This window comes from Schistocerca americana, chromosome 6, assembly GCF_021461395.2.
Source record: "Schistocerca americana isolate TAMUIC-IGC-003095 chromosome 6, iqSchAmer2.1, whole genome shotgun sequence".
In the NCBI taxonomy this organism is placed as follows: domain Eukaryota; kingdom Metazoa; phylum Arthropoda; class Insecta; order Orthoptera; family Acrididae; genus Schistocerca; species Schistocerca americana.
Window position 1 is genome coordinate 130,671,660 of NC_060124.1, and position 15,487 is coordinate 130,687,146.

General features: G+C 45.6%; 1 protein-coding gene across 1 annotated transcript in view; it reads left to right on the top strand.

Annotated features, from left to right (window-relative positions):
• Nucleotides 1-15,487, top strand: part of LOC124620006 — a 219,216-nt gene that overhangs the window by 114,577 nt on the left and 89,152 nt on the right. The window contains exon 4 of the mRNA XM_047146671.1: nucleotides 14,245-14,446. Within this exon, the coding sequence (XP_047002627.1) occupies nucleotides 14,245-14,446 (202 nt within the window). The remainder of the gene's footprint in view (nucleotides 1-14,244; nucleotides 14,447-15,487) is intronic.

The following is a 15,487-nucleotide window of genomic DNA, read 5'->3' on the forward strand; positions in this document are numbered from 1 at the left end:
CATCGGACTGCCACAAGGTATAGCATTATTCACCGTTCCAAAGCACTGGTTTCTAGTCATTCACTGCCCAGTGGCTTCACTCTTTACATCACCTTAAGAGTCGTTTGGCATTGGCTACAGAAGTGGACGGTCTCAAAGAAGTAGCTCGACCACTGTACCCCGTTCTTTTTAAAACGCTACGCACAGTCAAGTGCTGGCTGGACTACTGGTAGCACTTTGGAACTCATGCGCGATTCCTTCCGCTGATTTCATGCGGTTTTTTACGACGACCCTCCGCAATGGTCGACAGTCCCTGTCCGTCTGTACGTACAGTCAGTTTAGTCTCGGTTTAGTTGCGGTTGTACCTTCAGGTTTCCACTTTGATATCATTTCATCAACAGTCGACTAGGGCAGCTTTGGAAGGGTTGAAATAAACCTGATGGAGGTGACATCCGCTGACCAGTCCACATTCTAGCTGAACTCTCTCGACTGATCGATTCTACTGTTTCTGTCTCTCTGTTGACGACACACAAGTGCCTTGAAGCTGACAGTCAGTCGACATTGCGGCTTATGTCAAGGTACCGCTTGCTGAGAGAAAATCGTGAATGAGGCCACACTGACGGTCTGCACGTGCCGCTTTTCTTCAGTCTCGGCAAACGCCGCACCGAACTGCTCCAGCATGGTGTGGGAGTAGCGATCCGTTAAGTGCTTGGCCTGGAGTCCGCGAGTGCTGCCGCAAGAACAGCCAATGGGCTTCTTGTGTATCGCAGCGTGATCTCAGCGCTGCACTAAGACGGTGCAAACAAATGGAACATTCCTGGTACCCGGTCAGAAGAAATATTCTTTCAGGATGGCGTTAAAGATCGATTAAGGCTGTTCTCATCCGAACATGGAAATGTTCCCGTTACATTACTTTCTATTTCACATTCTAGAACGACAGAAATACATTTCACATCTAAGATACCTGTCCCTGTAGCCGTGGTCGCTAAACCACACTCATATGGTACCATTCGACTTCGGGCGATCAGTTCACCGTCCGTATTTCGCTGAAAGGAGAAAGAAGTGAGTGTTTAAGGGAGAGGGAGAGGGAGAGAGGGAGAGGGAGAGAGAGAGAGTGTCAGGTCTTCACCGCACAGACCGTAAATTTAAGTGTGAATTCCACTTGGACAGAATCCAACTACCAACGAAAAATAAACTACAGTTGGTTGTTTCTCATGCACTGACTAACGTTTTATACAGCCATCCTGCTGCCATCTCGGCGGTATGTTGTGAAATCTCACAGATGTGATATTCGCTCTATCGCTCTGACAAGAATGGGTCGTACCTACTACAGAAGCAGAAATTTCTTGCCCTTTACTTCTAGATAGGCCCTTTCGTGGCAAGGATGCAGCCGACCGGAGTGGCCGAGCGGTTCTAGGCGTTACAGTCTGGAACCACGCGACCGCTGCGGTCGCAGGTTCGAATCCTGCCTCGGGCATGGATGTGTGTGATGTCCTTAGGTTAGTTAGGTTTAAGTAGTTCTAAGTTCTAGGGGACTGATGACCTCAGAAGTTAAGTCCCATAGTGCTCAGAACCATTTGACAAGGATGCAAAATAAAAGCTGTTGCTCACATTGTGACGGATGCTGGTGCTGAGTGCGTTGCCGCAGTTTTCATCTGCACCATAATAACATTCTTTCTAACTATTTCTTCTTCAGATGTGTCGTCAGTACGCTAGCTAAGAAGTCTCCATATAACACCACAAGAACAACCGCAGTATCCTATGATTACAATATCATTAAGCGACAGCTGGACTTGGTCACCTGATAAATACGTGAGTGTATCAATTTTCAGGGACACGAAATGGAACGATCACTTATGCACAGTGGTGTGTTAAGCCGATGGCCGGCTTTGTTTCACCGATAGGATAATGGGAAGATGTAGTCAGTATATAGAGAAGGTTCCTCACAAAAAATGCGTACGACCTATCCTAGAATATTGTTTGTGGGACCCGTACCAAATAGGACTAACAGAGGATATTGAACACATACAGATAAGGATAGCACGAATGGTCACAGGCTTGTAACGGAGATGCTGGAGAAACTGAACTAGCAGACACTTTAAGATAGTATGCGTCTATCTGAGAAAGCCTACTTACAAAGTTTCAAGAACCAGTTTTAAATGACGACTAGGAATATAATATTCACGCAATTTTTTTCCGATGGCGGCCGCATCAGAGCGTTGAAATTAAATCAGTGATGCGAGTGAAAATTTCCGCTAGGACCGGGACTCGAACCCAGATGCTCCGCCTGTCTAGACCGGTTGCCTTAACCGCCTCGGCCATCGGCACACGCTTCTCGATCGAATTTCCCAACTCGTCCTACGTTAATGGGACAGGGACGCCGCATTGGCCTATGTCGAGTTGGGAAATTCGATCAGCCGAGAGGCCTGTCCGGATGGCCGAGGCTGTTACGTCAACCTTTCTAGAGAAGCAGAACATCCGCCTTCGAGTTCTGGTCCGGAATGCAGTTTTCAACTCGCACCATTGATTAATTCCTAACGCGGCCGCTGTCAGAAAAAAATGCCCGGAATGCTGACAAAGATATAGTGTGTGGTATCTGTTCTGTCGGACATGCAATATTTCTAGGACTATATACTTGCAGTCCCCGACGTATCGCTCCCTTAGACGCAGGATTCGACCAATTACAACGGATCGGATTGCGTTTGAGGTATCATTCTCCCGGCGCTCCACGTATGAATGCAACCAGAAGTTACTTTAATGAGTTGTATAATGTTAAGTACTCTCTGAAACGCATATTATCATGTTTACACAGTAAAGTTGTACACGCAGTATGAGATACTCTCGGTATCTACAGTGAACATCCGTCACTTTTTCACGGTAGGCAGCACGAACGCGACTGCGCTAGACCTACACCTGCATTCAGCCCTCTACTAGTTCCGCGTTCTATCAACCGTCTATCGCTCTCCTTGCCAGCCAACATACGCAGTCTCGCGTCGGCGCTGCAGTCGCCCTGCGTGCGGCTAACCACCTTTCCGTGCGCGGCGCTCGCGGCGGCGTCGTGAATGAATTACGCCTGACATCCTGTCACGAATTAATTAGTTGACTGATTAATTAGTTAATTAATAGCGAGGCGACGAGATGCTCAGCGTTCCAGCGCGGTAATCAATGTGACAGACGCGCCAGTGTGCCGCAGCTGCGACGCAAGAGCGGCGGCGACCTCGCCGGATGCCGGGCTTTGCTGGAAACGCACCGACTGGGTCGCGTCGCCGTGCACGCTGCCGAGCTGGCTGGTGTCTTCACTGCGGAAGGCGCCCTGACACCTTAGCGAGATGAGCGCTTTACCTGAGGCGTCGTACGCATCCCACTATACACCTGCGCTACCGTAGCAAAAATTAAGCGTTCCTGCTCAACACTGCTTCGGCCGCCCGTTGCCTACACGCCTTTACTGTTTCATTCTCTGCACGTATATTTGGGTGACAGTTTTTCCTTTATGATGCTTTTTCCAGCAATTCTCCACCCAAAATTACTGTGGTGTTGCTTAAAGTGGAGACGGTTAAAAAAAGCAGGCATTCCATCGCGAAAAAGAAGGAAGCAGTACTTTACTCGATAAATAGAACTATTCTCAAGGCTGTCAATTCAACTAAGTACCTGGGTGTTAAAATTACGAACAACTTCAGTTGGAAAGACCACATAGATAATATTATGGGGAAGGCGAGCCAAAGGTTGCGTTTCATTGGCAGGACACTTACAAGGGAACCTCCCCATCGCATCCCCCTCAGATTTAGTTATAAGTTGGCACAGTGGATAGGCCTTGAGAAACTGAACACATATCAATCGAGAAAACAGGAAGTAGTTGTGTGGAACTATGAAAAAAATAAGCAAAATATACAAACTGAGTAGTCCATGCTCAAGATAGGCAACATTAAGGACAGTAGCAGCTGGGTAGCGCTGTGGTCCTGTGGTTAGCGTGAGCAGCTGTGGAACGAAGGGTCCTTGGTTCAAGTCTTCCCTCGAGCGAAAATTTTAATTTTTTATTTTCAGACAATTATCAAAGTTCAGGCACACAAACACACACAATCAACTTCGCTCTCCAAAGTTCCAGGACATGTTCAGATTTGCTTAGACATATGCAGGATTTCATGGTGTACACACGGAAAAATTTGAAAACATTGGAAACATATGTTTTGACAGAGTACAGGGAAAACTGTGCGACTGTGAAACTGTTGCATTCATTTGTTGCAGTTTATGAGACAAACTCTTGTGATTTCATCACTTTTTTGGGAGTGATTATCACATCCACAAGAAAACCTAAGTCGGGCAAGGTAGAAGAATCTTTTTACCCATTCGCCAAGTTTACAAGTTAGGTGGGTCGACAACATATTCCTGTCATGTGTCGTATACAATATATCAGACGTGTTTTCCTGTGGAGGAATCGGTTGACCTATGACCTTGCGATCAAATGCTTTCGGTTCCCATTGGAGAGGCACGTCTTTTCGTCTACTAATCGCACGGTTTTGCGTTGCGTTAGGAAAACATAGACTCTAAACTTATTACAGTGAACAGAGACGTCAATGAACGAACGGACAGATCATAACTTTGCGAAAATAAAGAAAGTAAAATTTTCACTCGATAGAAGACTTGAACCAAGGACCTCTCATTCCACAGCTGCTCACGCTAACCACGAGACCACGGCGCTCCTGAGCTCACAATATCCTTGATGTTGCATATCTTAGACATGAACTACTCAGTTTGCATATTTTACTTATTTTTTTCATAGTTCCACACTACTTCTTCCTGTTTTCTCGATTGATCTGTGTTCAGTTTTTCAAGGCCTATCCATTGTGCAAACTTATAACTAAATCTGAGGGGGGGGTGATGGGGAGGTTCCCTTGTTAGAAGATGCAACAAGTCCACTAAAGAGACAGCTTACACTACACTCGTTCGTCCTCTGTTAGAATATTGCTGCGCGGTGTGGGATCCTTACCAGGTGGGATTGACGGAGGACATCGAAAGGGTGCAAAAAAGGGCAGCTCGTTTTGTATTATCACGTAATAGGGGAGAGAGTGTGGCAGATATGATACGCGAGTTGGGATGGAAGTCATTAAAGCAAAGACGTTTTTCGTCGCGGCGAGATCTATTTACGAAATTTCAGTCACCAACTTTCTCTTCCGAATGAGAAAATATTTTGTTGAGCCCAACCTACATAGGTAGGAATGATCATCAAAATAAAATAAGAGAAATCAGAGCTCGAACAGAAAGGTAGAGAGATAGTATGATTGTGGTTCGATGAACCCTCTGCCAAGCACTTAAATGTGAATTGCAGAGTAATCATGTAGATGTAGATTTAGATGTACTGAGAGAAAGTGCAATACTACGAGAGAAGCACGATGTATACTAAGGTCGTGACTTTTTCATTGCACTGTTACAGAACATCAGAGAACCTGAAAGTTTCTGACGGATTAAAATTGCGTGCCGGACCGAAATTTAGACTCGGGATCTTTGCCTTTCGTGGACAAGTGCTGAGTCACCTGCGCTACCTAAGCACGACCCACGACCCGTCCTCACAGCTTTACCCTCCCCAGTAGCTTATCTCCTACCTTCCAAACTTCACAGAAGCTTTCCTGTGAAACTTACAGCACTCGCACTCCTGGAAGAAAGGAAATTGCGGAGACGTGGCTTAGCCACAGCACGAGGGATGTTTACATGTTCACTCTGCAGCAGAGTACTTGCTCGTATGGCGTAATGCGCAGCGCGCTAACTTGGGAGACAGGGTGTCGAGTCAGAACCGTATCTAATCCGAGCGGCGGTTTGACGATTATCGGCTTATACAGTGGCCAGTCTAAGAGCGGTTTTGAGGTGGTTTCTCAAGCTCGTTTAGGCAAATTCTGGACCGGTCCCCAAATTCCACCTCAGAGAATACGATATACAAAAAGTTAAAATTCCATCACACATAGAACAAAGTTTACACGATTCACAGACAGGTGGTGCACATGACTTCCCTCTCTTAGATTACCTTGAAGATTATGCCGTCAGGAAAGGTATTCGGTAACAAAGTTAAATAATAAAATAAAATCTGCTAAATCCGAAAAAAGCGCTGTACTAGACGGAATAAACGTTAGAAAAAACAAAGAAAGTTACACAATAACAGAGGGGTGCAGTCAACAGCTACGCCACCAACCAAATGTTTTCTTTGGACAACTTTTCTTTTTGTCGAATACGGACACCTATGATCGACATAGAACAAACAATTTAAAAACATAAAAGAAAAGCTCTCATCAAACAGAAGATTCCTTTGAACACTACAGTCTTTTTACTAAGTATATTCCTATTGCAGGTGGTACGGAGCTGCCTTCCTCCGACCTGGCTTGCCAATTCAGTTATAAAAAGGACCTATAGTTTAAATCGGATTGCGAACCACGGTGCAACTCGGCATGTTTTACATTTACGAACATTACCGTATGCATGAATGCGTGGTCTCGCGGGGATATGAATTAGTAAAATCTTCTCGGGCTTTTAGCTGCGTCACGAGGTTAAAATCCCACGAGCTTTCGACTGATCTCTCTTCGGCCATTGACAAACGGTCAATGACTGCCGTGTACCTGTGGCCGAGAAGATTTTATTAATTACCATAGGTGAAAGAAGTGATAAGTGACAGACAAAAGTCCTAGGAGTGATCGTGAGTTGAAACTGAGACCCTTGGATCCGAAGTCGATCACTGTTACCACCGGGCCACCAAGCAGACGGAGAATTAGGCTTTCTTATTTCCATTGATGTTTCCATTTTCTTTCTTCATAATACACTCCTGGAAATGGAAAAAAGAACACATTAACACCGGTGTGTCAGACCCACCATACTTGCTCCGGACACTGCGAGAGGGCTGTACAAGCAATGATCACACGCACGGCACAGCGGACACACCAGGAACCGCGGTGTTGGCCGTCGAATGGCGCTAGCTGCGCAGCATTTGTGCACCGCCGCCGTCAGTGTCAGCCAGTTTGCCGTGGCATACGGAGCTCCATCGCAGTCTTTAACACTGGTAGCATGCCGCGACAGCGTGGACGTGAACCGTATGTGCAGTTGACGGACTTTGAGCGAGGGCGTATAGTGGGCATGCGGGAGGCCGGGTGGACGTACCGCCGAATTGCTCAACACGTGGGGCGTGAGGTCTCCACAGTACATCGATGTTGTCGCCAGTGGTCGGCGGAAGGTGCACGTGCCCGTCGACCTGGGACCGGACCGCAGCGACGCACGGATGCACGCCAAGACCGTAGGATCCTACGCAGTGCCGTAGGGGACCGCACCGCCACTTCCCAGCAAATTAGGGACACTGTTGCTCCTGGGGTATCGGCGAGGACCATTCGCAACCGTCTCCATGAAGCTGGGGTACGGTCCCGCACATCATTAGGCCGTCTTCCGCTCACGCCCCAACATCGTGCAGCCCGCCTCCAGTGGTGTCGCGACAGGCGTGAATGGAGGGACGAATGGAGACGTGTCGTCTTCAGCGATGAGAGTCGCTTCTGCCTTGGTGCCAATGATGGTCGTATGCGTGTTTGGCGCCGTGCAGGTGAGCGCCACAATCAGGACTGCATACGACCGAGGCACACAGGGCCAACACCCGGCATCATGGTGTGGGGAGCGATCTCCTACACTGGCCGTACACCACTGGTGATCGTCAAGGGGACACTGAATAGTGCACGGCACATCCAAACCGTCATCGAACCCATCGTTCTACCATTCCTAGACCGGCAAGGGAACTTGCTGTTCCAACAGGACAATGCACGTCCGCATGTATCCCGTGCCACCCAACGTGCTCTAGAAGGTGTAAGTCAACTACCCTGGCCAGCAAGATCTCCGGATCTGTCCCCCATTGAGCATGTTTGGGACTGGATGAAGCGTCGTCTCACGCGGTCTGCACGTCCAGCACGAACGCTGGTCCAACTGAGGCGCCAGGTGGAAATGGCATGGCAAGCCGTTCCACAGGACTACATCCAGCATCTCTACGATCGTCTCCATGGGAGAATAGCAGCCTGCATTGCTGCGAAAGGTGGATATACACTGTACTAGTGCCGACATTGTGCATGCTCTGTTGCCTGTGTCTATGTGCCTGTGGTTCTGTCAGTGTGATCATGTGATGTATCTGATCCCAGGAATGTGTCAATAAAGTTTCCCCTTCCTGGGACAATGAATTCACGGTGTTCTTATTTCAATTTCCAGGAGTGTATTTTCCACTCTCTCACTGTGCTGTGTGCAGCTCAAAAACTTCAAATATATAAGGAGCTTAGGTAATATCGGACAATCTTTGTAACAGTACTCGGAGACTGTTAGAAACTACACGTCTGAACTTCATGAGTACTTCAAGGAGTGTCACAGGGTCACTACTGTTCACGGTAAATGAGCTGTTGCAATCGTCGGAAGCTCAGTGAGATTGTTCGCGCATAATCAATTTCGTATAGAAAACTTGCAACGCCAGAAATCTGTGCTGAAATAAAGACAGGCCTCTAAGGCGTCGACACTTCGCACAGTGACTGACAGTTTACCCTCAACATAAATTTAGCGTACTGCGCGTAAAGAGCGAGGAAGGCCCGCTACTTTTCGATTATATTATCGACGATAAATCATTGGAAATAATAGCAGCCGTTAAATATTTACGAGTATTCGCGTGGAGCGACCTACATTGGGACTAGTTGCAGGAAAACCAGATACCAAGCTGAGACTGATTGTAACAATCCTATCTAAATGTAATTTACCCACGAAAAAAGTATCTTACAAACCTCTTGCTCGACCGATGCTCGAGTATCCTCGTTAATCTGAGACCCTTCCAACGCAGAATTAAAAGAAGAGACAGAAAAGCTCCAAAGAAGAGCGGCGACGGGGAGTGTCTTTCCGTGCGACGTCACGGATGTGTATCCCCGAGGTACCGACAGGAGGAGATTTTCAAGTAATACACGAAGTTACTTTCACATAAACCTGAAAGTGCTTTGCTTAGTACAAACGGACATGTCGCCTAAAGTTTCGGAGAAGCAGGGGCTTGCATTTTTTTCTCCAAAGTTTTCGAAGCGACTTCGGCTGTATTATAGCAAATCCTTCATTCGCTGGGTAAGAAAGTAAAATACGATACTACTCAAAATCATGGTACGGTGTGAAAAACGGGAAAACACAGCAAGAGGCGAAATGCACCTGAGCAATCAACTGCGGAAATTAGCCTATCGATGGGCAGTGCTGTTATATCAAAGGTACGTCAACTTTCCAGAAAATAACCAACAGTTACCAAAACAGGTTGCCGTGGCGGGTTTCCAGTAAGCTGAGATGCGCCATCGGCCCAGAAGCCGACGTGGAGTCGTGTTACACGTATACGTCAATACACGTCAGCCGCGCAAGAGCAACATGACCAAAACGCTGGCGGAACAACAAGGCCATAAAGGGAACAGGGAAACTCCCGCAGAGGCTCTGGTGTGCTCAAGTCAATGCACTTACAAAGCAAAGTCCAACTTTAATTGCCTGCCCTTACAACACACCGGTGGGAACCTAAAGGGGCTCTCAGAATGTGCAGCTAATTATTTTGCGAAACGCTACAGAAATAGAATAAGAAATTCTCAGAGAATTTATTCGTCTCTAAAGGCCAGTGCCTCCCAACCTTTCTCAGACCATTAACCCTGAGTGCAATCAGATATTAGCTAATACCCCCTCACATCCCTACCATCATCAACGATAGCGGCTAATTAAACTTTATAATTAAACAGTATTTTCTTTCAACACTTTTATTTTTACAGTGACGAAAGGTACATCATCATCAGTTTTTCAAGACATTTTATTAAATCACTAACATTTGAATCCAATGAGACAGTTGGTGCTATTTACTACTGACATTCATTTTTACTGAATGACGAAGAAATTCTTAGTGCATGTCGAATGCTAACCACGACTCCTCCTCAGAAAGAAGAGCTAACGGTCCACAGTGAGGCAAGACACTTGCTAGAAAAAACGCTTCTTCCGCATCGCTCCTCTCCCTACTAGCGACACTTACTTCACCCAGAGGCCGCCGCTTTGTGCGGCCCCCTCCGCCGGAGGTTCGAGTCCTCCCTGGTCATGGGTGTGTGTGTTATACTTAGTATAAGGTAATTTAGGTAGTGTGTACGCGTAGGAACCGATGACCTCAGCAGTTTGGTCCCTTAGGAATGCACACACATTTAAACTTCACGCATACGCTGCCGCCCCCCCCCCCCCTCCCCCCGTTCAAAATCCCTTATGTTAAAATGTCTGCGCTATACCTATACTTGTTTGTACACCATTTGATTGCTGGACCTCTGAGCTGGCAGGAATTGGAAACTTCAGGCTGTCGATGCTTGGTGTCTGACCACTGTCAATAATAATAATAATAATAATAATAATAATAATAATAATACTGTCTAGGCCGTACAGCAAGATATAGTCCGATTAAAATTTCTTGAAAGTTGACAATTCAAGCTGGTTTCCTATATCACAGCGCTCAACGCCAGGCCCGAAACTTTCGTTTTTGTATGTCCATCCTTGTGATTGGAGATCTGGAGGGCTTACGTATGAAAATGAAACACCTACAGCCGTCCTTATGATGTCATATATTGTATGGCTACAAGTTTTGGTGCTTCAGTGCACCATCTTGGGACCTTACCTGATGCTGAAGGGCCGGCCGGAGTGGCCGACCGGTTCTAGGCGCTACAGTCTGGAACCACGCGACCGCTACGTCGCATGTTCGAATCCTGCCTCGGGCATGGATGTGTGTGATGTCCTTAGGTTAGTTAGGTTTAAATAATTCTAAGTTCTAGGGGACTGATGACCTCAGAAGTTAAGTCCCATAGTGCTCAGAGCCATTTGATGCTGAAGGGGTTAACACCATCACCATTCACGATGCATCATCATAACTGGTTTATGCAGACTATCTGTATTCACGATGTACTCTCTCCAAGCATAAACTACAAACTGACTGAAGAAACATACAAAACAGAACCTTGTAGTAGGTAAAAAGTTTGCGTTAATTAGCACTAAAGCCGTCGGCACACGGGACGATGCAGCAGACGAGAGATCCACCGTCACGAGAGACAGCGCCGTCGGCACACGGGACGCTCTGGCTAACATGTTTTTCACTCTCTCCAGAGCCAGTTTTCGGCCTTACTTGGCACGCAAACAATAAAGTTTATTCACGAAATTGGACACGCGTAAAATTCCTCCGTTAGCTCTATTAAAAAGAAAATTTCTTCCGTCGTCCTTATGCTAGTCATGCTGTTCTGTCTGGTATACACAAACAAAAGCTTCAGTATCCGTGAACATGTAAAAAGACAAAAAGGAAAGATACAAGTCCAGCCAGTACGGACATCAGCTAATAAATGTTCACCGAACCGAGGAAACTTACTTCCGGAAGAGAAAGTACTTATATTTACATAACGTCAAATATTACAGAAATTACTTCTACAAACTTCGTACGAAAGTCCCACAAAATGCGTTTAGCAAACGCGAAGGTGAAAAAAAAGTTTAGATACAGCAGGACTCGAACCTGTTCCACAGCGTGGTGCCTCTCTTCATCACCACGGTAGATACTTCGTTAACGGCTTTTAATTTTGTGTTATATCCTTCTATAGGCTTTAATCGCCGAAAAGTTATTAATGTACATTTAGTTATAACAAATAATCTTAACAAGAACGACAAGTTTTTCATGAATCTTCAATATGCCATTGCCTTAAATCGGCCCACCCTCATAACACGCGAGTTGGGACGCGATAACAATTAAATACGAAAATTATTTAACCACTAATATGACGTTTCCCATCGTGTTATTTCCACAAATAGTAACAATAACGATTCGTTCTCGAGACATTAAATGTGCTGCTGCTTAGAAACAGCATATATTGGTTCAGTAAAGAAAATGGCTCTGAGCACTATGGGACTTAACTTCTGAGGTCATCAGTTCCCTAGAACTTAGAACTACTTAAACCTAACTAACCTAAAGACATCACACACATCCATGCCCGAGGCAGGATTCGAACCTGCGACCGCAGCGGTCGCGCGTTTCCAGACTGTAGCGCCTAGAACCGCTCGGACACCACGGCCCGCACAGCATATATTCATTGGGTTTAAGGTATAACATAAAATCCACAATATACGGGCTTCTACTGAACACGACAAATACAGGGTGTATCAAAAACAATAATTTGTTTTGGCACGTCTGTATTTCTAGGAAACTAATAAACATATACAGTGAATCCTGTTTTTCGATGAACGGGAAACTCAGAAAGCTTTTTTTCATACCTTTTCATAGGTGTTCAATACGCCCCACTTGAGATGTACGGCATATATCAATGCGGTATTCAAATTGTTCCCACTCTGCAACGAGCATGTCTTGAGTTACAGCTTCCATAGCAGCTTTTATGCGATGTCTCAGTTTATTGATTGTTTCTGGTAACGGAGGCACATAAAAAGAGCCTTCTTTAAACCCCCACTAGAAATAATCACATACAGTCAAGTCCGGTGATCTTGGAGGCCAGTAATGTAAGGCTGAATCATTTGGTCCAGTGCGACCGATCCATCGTTCAGTAATCCTTTGATTTAAAAATTTCCGCACTCCCAGACGCCAGTGTGGCGGTGCCCCATCCTGTTGGAAAATGAAGTCGTTCGTATCAGTCTCCAACTGTGGGAAAAGAAAGTTTCCAGCGTATCGAAATATGTGCTTCCTGTAACAGTGTTCTCGGCAAAGGAAAATGGACCATACACCTTTTCCCGTGAAGCTGCACAAACCACATTAAATTTCGGAGAGTCCCTCTCATGTTGTACAACCACGTAAAACTCGAGAGTTTGCTCTTTCCAACAGTACGTTGTTCACGCTCATATCTCAAATATCATAACAGCTTTGATTTTTTTTTTTAATTGGATGATTCTTTTTGACGCATCCTGTATAATATGGTGTCTTGCTGTATGCAGGCCTCAGGCTTTCTGTTTGGGACCCAGGGGGCATTCCTACTTCCCGTCGGTTATACTTTAAGTAACGCGTCACCGAAATATCACAGAACTTATTTTGTGTTTCATGTGACGAAACAGTTCCTCAACGTGGATATCAGGAAGTGACGTCACAAGACTCGTATAGTGCCACGTCGACGTTAAATAATCTGTGCCATGTGCCGACGGCTTAAGGTCCAGATGATGTTTCCACAATTAGGAGACGAAACGCGAAGCCCAGCGTAATTTCCGTAAAAAAAAAAAAAATCTCCATAGGCACATGCTGTTCATCTCCCATTAGTAATTTAATTTTTATTTGATTACTTTGGTGTTTTTCAAAGAAAATAATTACCTAAAGCTGTGAATACAGAGTTCTGTTTACAGTGGCTCACTACATGTTATTACGAATTTTTACGCGAGACTTACCAAGTAGAGAATAATAGTTTTCAGTTATTGAATCTAGATATTCAGATTGTTGGGTGTGAGGTCTGCCAGTTATGCAGAACACCGTTTTTTTCAGTACCCAAACATGTTTCGGCACCACTGTGCCATCATCAGTGGGTTTTTATTTATTCTGCGATGCGAACATTTTTGTTAAATGATTTTAAAATCATGCGCATTTTTAGTTCAAACAACAGATCGTTTCTTTTTGTAAATACCTTTACATTTGGAGTGCATGAATTTTCTGGATCACTTGTGTGTTAATTACTACAGGTAGGTTGTCATTTGCAACCAAACGATGTTGATGACGTTTTTTTTTCCGCTGGGAGTTAACCTATCTTATAGGATGTAAAAACTGTGATTCAGTTTTTCGCCATGTTTTCGCACCTATATTCGTTTTGCCATCCTAGAAGATAGGTTAACTCCCAGAAAAAAAATCGTCAACATCGTTTGGTTGCAGATGATAAGCTACGTGTAGTAATTAACACACAAGTGATCCAGAAAATTCATGCACACCAAATGTAAAGGTATTTACGGAAAGAAACGATCTGTTGTTTGAACTAAAACTGCACATAATTTTATAATCATTTAACAAAAATGTTCGCATTGCAGAGTAAATAAAAACGAAAACCCACTGATGACGGCACAATGGTGCCGAAACATGGTTGGGTACTGAGAAAAACGGTGTTTTGCATAACTGGCGGACCTCACATACAACAATTTTAACTGCAAACCGGGCCAATACATGGAGCTGCAAATGAAAATGATGGCTAGATATTCAGGTTTACTTCATGTCAGACGGGAGCTTGCCAGAGGACGGAAGTGGACTGACTGAGGGGTCGGCGCTGTGTTCTGTGACAGGTGCGCTGACGCGGTCGCAGTTCCCGGTGTTCACCATCTACGCGCAGAAGCTGTGCCTGGAGGAACGGCCGTGCGAGCGCGCGTGGTGCGCCGACCGCGTGCTGGGCCACCGCCTCGTGGGTCACGCCCGGCGCACCGAGACCGCCTCCTCGCGCCACCACTGCCTCGGCCTCTGCCTCTCCGAGACAGAGTTCGTCTGCAGGTGCGTCACAACGCCGCCTCTGCTCTAACCTAGTCTTACTGTGTTGTGATTTGGAAGAACCACACAATGCGGCTGGAGCGGCCCCGGAAGCGACTTGAGCACGTACTTCTATTGTCCGATTCGTCGTCTGTTGCCCTTGTAATGTCGTGGTCTCCTGTCCGAAGATTGGTGTCATGCAACTCTGCACGCTAATCGATGCTCTGGCAGTCTCTTCATCTATCAATAACTACTGCGAACAACACTCAGTTGAAGCTGCTTATTGTACTCGTCCCTACGTCTCCCTCTTCAGTTTTTATCCCCCACCCCAACGCTTCCTTCCATTTGACGCACCATTACGCGATCTATTAACTAATCCCTTCTTATAGACAAGCTGTGCCCTAAACTTCTTTCTTACCCAATTCATTTCATTACCTCGACCTTCGCAATCAGATCTACAGATCTACACGTCAGCATTCTTCTGAACCACCACATTTGGAGAGCTTCTATTCTCTTCTTGTCTGAACTTCTTATCATTGACGTTTCACTTCTATACAAGGCTACACTCCAGACAAATACCTTCACAAAACACTTGAATTTATATTTAAAAAATTCTCTTTTTCCGAAACGCTTTTCCCTATGTATTTTAATTACCTTACCAAATTTCTCCTTGGTTTCCTTTACCGCTTGCTCAATATACAGACTCCATAACATGGGGGATAGACTATAATCCTTTCTCATTTCCTTCTTAACAACAGCTTGCCTTTCATTGTAAGAAAACGAAACACCCACAGGCGTCCTTATATCTTAATTATTGTGTAGCTACCAGTTTCGGCGCTTCAGTGCGCCATCTTCAGGCCTTAGTCGATGCTGAAGGGATTATCACGATCCACATACACGCTGCATCAGTGCCTAACATAAGTGATTTGCGCATACTATCTGTAACTATCATGTCAGCACTCCAACCATCAACTGCCACCTCAGGAGTATATATGGATCGTGATAACCCCTTCAGCATCAGCTAAGGCATGAAGATGGCGCATTGAAGCGCCGAAACTGATGCTA